Genomic DNA, 7953 nt, shown 5'->3' with positions numbered 1-7953 from the left:
GCTGAGCTGTAGTTAAGACATTTGCCATCACCATCTTTTCATTAACTCACAATTGCAGAGGGGTAAAAGGGTCAAAAGAACAGCTTGCATTTATCTAACGTCTTTCATGACCTCAAGATAAACCAAAGTGCTTTATAGCCACTGGGTACTTTTGAAGCGTAGTCACTGTTGTAAATGTAGGAAACAAAGCAGCCAATTAGCACAGAGCAAGATCCCACATACAGCAATGTGATAATGAACAAATGATCTGTTTTCGTGACAAGAATTGAAAAACAAATACTGGTCAGGATGGCAGTGAGAATCCAACATTTTTCATTCAATATAGTGCTGTGCTTTTTAAGCTCATGCAAGAGGGCCTTGTCTAGCATAACTTCTCAAAGACAATAGACAGAATTTTCCATTCTGGAGACTAAGTTCGGAGGCGGGAGTAGAAGTTGAAGTGACTTCCCCTGGAGAGTGAAGAGGCTGAACACACGAGATCCTGCACTGTCCAGCTCATTAATATGCATCTGCGAGGAGCACAGCAAATTGCATGGCTGGGCAGGCAGCAGGTGACCTGTCCCACTGTCACCTCATAGGCTTTAATGTCTGGACATCACATTTAAACGGCACCCGGCTCACTACGAGCCAGGAGCTCCGGATTCAGCATATATATAAAAAAGTTCAGGAGAAGGCAACAACCTTTGGCCCCATGGTTCAACGATGCTTCTCTGGAGACTCTCCTCCAGTGGTCCCCAAGAAGATGAAAGTGGTGCCTACTGACCTCAAAATTCAGGAAGAAGTCTTCCTTGCCAGGCGCACGGCACTTATGTACAGTCAGGAAAGTGAACCTTCTAAATTCCCACTGTGGGATGCCTGATTTGGAGAGGGAACAAAGTTCAGGTATGTTGGCCTTTTAATGAGCACTCATGAGATGCAAATGTGATTCCCGCCTTAGCTAAGTGCGACACTCGATCCACCTTTAGGCCGTCATGAAATTCAGGAGAACAAGATTCCAAACTAATTTTCCGCCAAATGGAAACTGATATTTTGAGTCACGTCAAGTTTTGATCCCCCACTCCTGCTGGTGGGACTGGAAGATTCAAGCAATGTTTCTGATATTGCAGCACTCCCTCAGTACCATTCTGAGGTTTCAGCCTGGATAATGTTCCCAAGTCTCTAGAATGGGACTTGAACCCATGACCTTTGATTCAGAAGTAACAGTGCTATCCACTGAGCCTCCATTAGATTGAATAATTGGAAGTTTAAATAACTAGAAATCTGTGAATAGCTTCTCTGCGTTATTCTTTTTAGATATTGTTAGCATTTCCTCAGATAGATACTACTGAGCTTCATGTCAGCCTACGTCACTCCAAATAAAAAATCACAACATGGCTGTGTTTCATAAAATGCAGAGTTCCAATTCTCCTTTAATTTTCTGTTACAAACATGGAATCCATCTGCTGGTCAGATGCTGCCGATAACTATTTAGTGGAGCTCTAACATTGTTGGAAAGATTTTTTCCGCTGTCTACTATTGGTAGTGAACTTTGCATGTCCAATTTCACAATGAACAGAGAGAAGAGATAACCTTTAAACAACCACACCATTGGATTAATGCAGGAGAATGTACAATTGGCAGAAAAATCGGTTTGGATAATGGTGGAGTTAATTAGTCTATACAAAATTACTTGCATCATCATTACAAAAAAGACAAACCCATTGGTACAGTGGTAGCACTTCTGAGACTGCTATGTTTCAATAGGAGGAAAACATAGGCTATTACTGGCATCATTTATACAAGTAATTTCCTTTGAGTTTTCTGTAATGATGATGATGGTCCATCTTCAGATTATAAAGGAAATAAGCAGCCAGTTTTATAATCACTCTTCAGGCTAGTGCTGTACAGTTCTAGGATTTGGCAATAACATGTCAGAATATGATTGTCTTCAGGGGCTTAATACTTTGATCACCAAGCAAAAAAGCCAAAATCATTTTATATTGCTGCTGTTAGTGTCTTTTGCATGTCAAATGTGTGGTTTTTTTTAAATTAAAGATCAGGAGTATTGTAGATATCAACATATAAGTCAATCTTTGAAGTCTCTCAAAATCCTTCTAAAAACGGGGGTCGACTGAATATAAAAGTGAAACACCAGTGTGGGTGGTCACCATTTTCGAATGTCATCTGCTTCCGATGCAAAGAGTGTGCATGTCTTAAACTCCTGCACACCTTTGCAACACAGCCCGTATTACCTGTTTGATTCCTTGCGCTCTGTTATAAGGTACCAGAAGCAAAACAAGGGGAGGAAAATTTAGGTTGACCACATGTCACGACCAGCATATCATGGTTGAAAAGGAGGTTGACCTATATGCCAACTATATACAAAAGCATGAGTTTTGGGGCCGGAAAAAATCTGATAGGCCAGGTCGACTTATACACTGCAATTCACGGTATAAAACCTACTACTTTCCAGCAGCTAAGCTTGACAATTAATTATAACTGAAGTTGTACAGAAAAATTCCTGCATCAAATGTGGAATTTGAGGGAAAAAATGGTTCTTTTGAACATTACTCCATCAGTGCAGCCGCTGCACTTGAGCATTTTCCTTTTTGATGACCTTACATATGTGAGGAAGTGTTGGATTAGATCTGTAGTGTTAAAATACTTGCACTGTCAATCTTGTCCATTTCCTTTATATTTCCTGATGATATTTTCACCAACGGATATTTGAATTTCAGGCGCATGCACACACAGATTTTGTAGGACTTTTGATACTCGCAGTATATTAATATTTAAAACTACTTTGCAATTCACCATGATTGCATATCTGTTTGGACTGCAAATATTGTTAGTTTTCTCCCATTTGCCTGCACATTATACATGTTTAAAATATTGAAAAGATGTAATTCTTTCATGCACCGTGGATCATCAGAAAGGTTTTTATACTTTTCCTATACCTTTTGGTAACCTGAGGGCCCTCATTATTGAGCATGAGCGTCACTGGAGAGTATAAGGTAGAATAAATCTCCTCAGAAATCCATTAGCAATTGATTTCGTTTCAACTTTTTTTTTTGGTGAGTTGAGGGGATTGAAAGAAATTTCCGTGCAATAGCTTTACCTTTCAACCATATATCAGGATGGTGAAGATCACACGCGGAGCCTGAGGTGTTCAGCTATGACCCATTAGCTGAATGGCCAGAGACCTGTTTTTATGTGAGTGGGGTTGGCCACTTTTGCACCCTTTTAAAAGTAGTCAGCAACAGAAGAATCTGGTTACATGTAATCATTTGTTTATGGAAGATTCTGAAGTAAAATGGGGAATTAAAATCGTTACACACAAATTAGGCCATTAATAGGCTCACTGCTTCATCCCATGTCGTCTTTAGTTTCTATTTTTTTTTATATATTTTTCAATTTAATTGTGAACTTTTCTCTGCCAAATCCTTTTTATATCTGTTAGAGATGGTGATTTCCTGTCAGAGATCTTGGGTAAGAGCAGGAAATCGATTACAATTTCAAAACAAAAGGCCTCAATCTGTGGGCACACTCAGTCTAGGGGTTGCTGTTGCATATTTTAGTGAGCCAACACTCGCACATTTGTGGCAATTTTCCTTGGCTGCAGTTTCATTAGAGGCGTTAACCCATTTAAAACAATTGTTATAAGCTCCGCCTTATGTGCTTAAGGGCTTTTAGCTTTGCCTTGAACTAAAATGCCCTCTGGTGTAGTTCATGTAACTTCAGAGGCCTCTTCTACACTACACCGTGTGCATGCACACTGAATTCCTTGAAATTCTGGTGAAGTGCTTGCAGCAGTTTTTCACAAATTTTGATCCCTAAATTATTAAACTCTCTGCACTTAATACAGAATTGTCTTTCTGCTTTAATATAGGCATTACAAAGGACTTGTTAGTGCTTAAAAAGATTTCAATTCCTAAATCTGTGCTCCACTGGGTTCCTTCATAAGATTTCATCCCGTAAAAATTGGCACTTTTTGTCTTATTTACTTTTTCTCTATTATTCCTTCTTGACTACCATATTGCTCATCATACCCCAGACAAGATAGAAAGGCCATTCTGTTGCTAAGCGTCTGCTAAAATTTGGTACTACGTCCTTGGGGAAGTGCATCAGAATATCAGTGACATGCTCAGAGCTTTGTCATCTTTCTTACTTCCCCTGAGAAAGTGTTAGGCCTGTGCTTGGCACCTTTCCCTCATCTATTGGACATGGTTGGCATCTCCCCATGTGTGGAATCATTGATGCAAGTCCACATCCTACCTCTCCCTGGCATATTAACCTTTGTCGTGCCAATGGGCTAGCTTAAGTTAGACTTCTTTTGAAAATAATCAGATTGGTGGTCAAACAAAATGTTTCATTAAGATGTAACAAAACTGTAGAAGAGCTACTGAGTCATGACACTTGAATTGTTGATTATTTGTGTCCCTGTCTGATGCTAGGAAACCTAATAGGCCGTGGTTTTTTTTATTCATTGGATATGGGCATTGCTGATTAGGCCAGCATTTATTGCCCATCCCTAATTCCCTTTGTTCAGAGGCCAGACCAGGTAATGACAGCAGATTTCCTTCTCTAAAGGACATTACAGCAATCGGCAATGGTTTCATGGTCATCATTAGACTTTTAATTCCAGATTTTTATTGAATTCAAATTCCACCATTTGCCATGGCAGGATTTGAACCCGGGACCCGGAGCATTACCCTGGGTCTCTGGATTACTTGTCCAGCAACAATACCACTACGTCACCTCCTCCCATATGTCTCATATCAGTCACTAGGCTGCCTGACCTATTGGTACCAGCACCACTGGCTCTAATGTTTGGGATAAATATTAACTTTGGCTTCCAAGTCTTCACTTTGAACAGTGTTGTTAACATAGATGCTTTACTCTTTCAGATCTCATTCATAATGTTTCAAGAAATTTCTTTCTTTGCAAGACTGTCATCCTGCCTCCAGGACTGAAGAAGGCTCTCCACTGTCTCAGCACGACCGCACCGTGTGATGTACATGCAGCTCTGATTCAAAGTCTTTGGCACATTCTTCCTCGCATCAAAGTCATTAAGGCTAACAAGACTGATTTACTTCTCCACACTGACTACCTCTTGAAGCTCAAAGCGGCCTTCCCTCCCACAAGCTTGTAGAAAGTCTCTTTTGTCCTGATTCTGGAGAGGTGCTGGAGCCCTTAATCTGAGTGACATGGCTGCTGCAGTCCAACAGTCTGAGCTGGTGTTTGAATTTGCTAGCAACGGAATGGATGACGGACACCAGGTATGTCCCATGTGCTTAATGTACTGCTGACTCCACTCGACAGTAAGACATATCACAGAAGAGCCATTTTAGTCACTGTGTATACATTACAGAAGTAAGGGTTAAAGTTATATTTGTTATGTTGCTGTCTGTCCATTGTTGATCCTTTAGCAATTGCTTTCATGGCAACTTTATTAGATTTTAGCCAGCTTACTTCAATTTTCTTTCATCAGACCCTGGCTTCCTATCAAGAATTGACAACATGCTAATTATGACATGAAAGGCTCTGTAATTTAAAAATGATTTTTCACTATATCGTGACCAAGTTTCAAAATTCATTTTCTCTCCAAGTAACTTTCAAAAGTGGGTATTCTGGTGTGGAAATCATTCTTTATCATTACAAAACTGATGAAAAACCAGTGAACTAGAAGGTTCATTAAAACCTTATTTCAAATATTTACCATTGACCTTACTGCAATTTTATTGATGCTGTTTGCAAATGAGCAATAAACTTTGTCAGGGGAGGGTTGAACTGAGCCCGGAAAAGTGAAAAATATTACCATGGCAATGCAGTTAGATGGAATTTTATCCCTAGTTAGCTAGTTCCATTTTAAATGGTGATAGTTTTGCAGCACAATCCCATTCTGGTTCTAAAGAGCTCAGTAGGATCTGGTGACATAGTGCTTGCTGGAGATTACTTTTTCTGTCCCCCTCTGTAGAGACACTTGGCTTTCCCTGTACCCTGTCTCTCCATCTTCAATGGCCCATCTGTGGTTGTAAATTCACTGTGGGGAAGCAATGGCACAAGTGTGTGTAGTGAACATTTGAATATCACAGTTTTAAGTACTTTAGTCTCTTTGATGTCCTTCAGAAATGTCAATCCACTGACCTAGTATTGCACTGTTTCTAACCTAAATAGATGTTTGCATCAACAAAACATATGCTCACTGTCCAAAGCCCATGGGCGTGACATCTAACCAAAATCCCTAGTGACATATGCTTCTTGCTTCAAGTCCGTGCGCCTGCCTGAATTGGAAGTCTCAAGGCACCTTAGTGAATGTCATACAGATGGATTAGGCTAAGCGATTGAGCCCTGAGGCAACTGGTTAATAAAAGTGAGTTTATCACTCTAGACCTGAAGGAAGGATGCTACAGGGCCTTGGTAAATACCACTTACATAGACCTGGAGACTTTAGCTGACTGTATAGTAGCTATTGGTACCAAGTTGATTGAAGAAACAGTGCTGGATGGGGGAGGGATGTTGATGAGGATTTTAACCTTTTTGCTTTACTGACAAGGTTTAGCTGAACTTCATGATAAAAGTTTTAAAAACCTCTTATCTCCATCTGCTAATCACCCACCTCTCATTAGATTTGGGTTTTCACTCTGATTCATAGCTGGCATTATTGTGTGTGTTATTAATGCTATTCTTGCCTCTTCCCACCAATTGTTGTACCTGACACCATCAGCCCAACTGGATGTCTTTCACAAGGTGACAAGATGATCGATCTTCCTGTTGGTGCCTTCTCCACTCACATTACACTGCAACTGTTTAGCACCAGGCTAGCAACATAAATGTTTAGGTGTAAAGCTCCAGTTGGTGCTCCAATGAGCATAATTTCTTTCTCATCTTTTGGCTACATTGCTTATATTAAACACTCTTATCTCCAAATTGACTATAGCATGAGAGAGAAAAAAAACAGGTAAATAAGATGAAAGACTGGTTCATTGGTCTCTAATGGTATTTGTTAAGGGTGAGTGTTGACCAGGACACCTTGCTCCTCTTTGAAATAATACCATGGGATCCATTTTAAATTTGTTATCCAACAGGAATCGCAGATTAGCCACAGGTGTTCATTTTAGTCTGACAGACCAATTTTAGTCACAAATGCCTCATGCATGCTCTCAAATTCAGGCAAATATAATTCATGTGTATGTTTACTTAACAAACATACACTACTATACACTACTATTCAGTAATCAAGGAAGTAAAGCACTCATAACAATCAAAACACTTTCCTCTCTGTCTTTCATCTTTACATTTTACCTATAAATGCATGAAAAGCTTCCAGGACACATGTCCAATGACAGTACCTGTTACTTATCTACTGATCAGAAATGCTATGAACCGCACCTCGATTCCCGATTAGCCACAGTTAGCTAATGATCAAAGTATTGGACAATGCTGACTTATGTGAGTGGATAGACCCTCAGTTTAACATCTCATTCCTCTGATGATAAAACATGCCCTCAATACTGCACTGAAGTGTTGGGTTAAATGTTTGTGGTCCAACCTATAGTAAGGTTTGAACCCACAGTTTTCTGACTCAAAACAAGAGCACTACCAACTGAGCCAAATTGAAGTTATTTGGTGAAGGAGACCTGTACAACCCCTTCACTGCCCCATCATTTTCTTGCGGCATAAACCTATTCAATTTGTCTCTATAGATGATGCTTTCTTAAGATCGCTGGATGTGGTTGAGGATTTTTGCTCAATACAGTGAGGATTCCTTTCAATTGCAGGGGCAAATTTCAACTGGGATACCAAGCAAACCATTGTAGTTCTATGGCCAAACCTGCCAGAGTAATTTTGAATCCCACAGTATGATGGAATAAAATTAATATCTGTAATGTAGGACACATCGGCTGGGATTTTCTGGCCCTGCTGCATTGTTGCGGGCAGAATGGGGAAATTTGGAGAGCTTATAACAGTTCT

General features: G+C 40.0%; 1 protein-coding gene across 10 annotated transcripts in view; it reads left to right on the top strand.

Moving 5' to 3' along the window:
* Nucleotides 1-7953, top strand: part of elf1 (E74-like ETS transcription factor 1) — a 247525-nt gene that overhangs the window by 193504 nt on the left and 46068 nt on the right. For all 10 annotated transcript variants that reach the window (XM_041195150.1, XM_041195147.1, XM_041195149.1 and 7 more), the window contains one exon: nt 4887-5258. In XM_041195150.1, the coding sequence (XP_041051084.1) occupies nt 5187-5258 (72 nt within the window). In that variant the 5' untranslated portion in view covers nt 4887-5186. The remainder of the gene's footprint in view (nt 1-4886; nt 5259-7953) is intronic.

The sequence above is a fragment of the Carcharodon carcharias genome, chromosome 9 (assembly GCF_017639515.1).
Source record: "Carcharodon carcharias isolate sCarCar2 chromosome 9, sCarCar2.pri, whole genome shotgun sequence".
In the NCBI taxonomy this organism is placed as follows: Eukaryota; Metazoa; Chordata; class Chondrichthyes; order Lamniformes; family Lamnidae; genus Carcharodon; species Carcharodon carcharias.
Note: the sequence above shows the minus strand (reverse complement) of the source record. Positions and strands in the feature narration are given on the sequence as shown.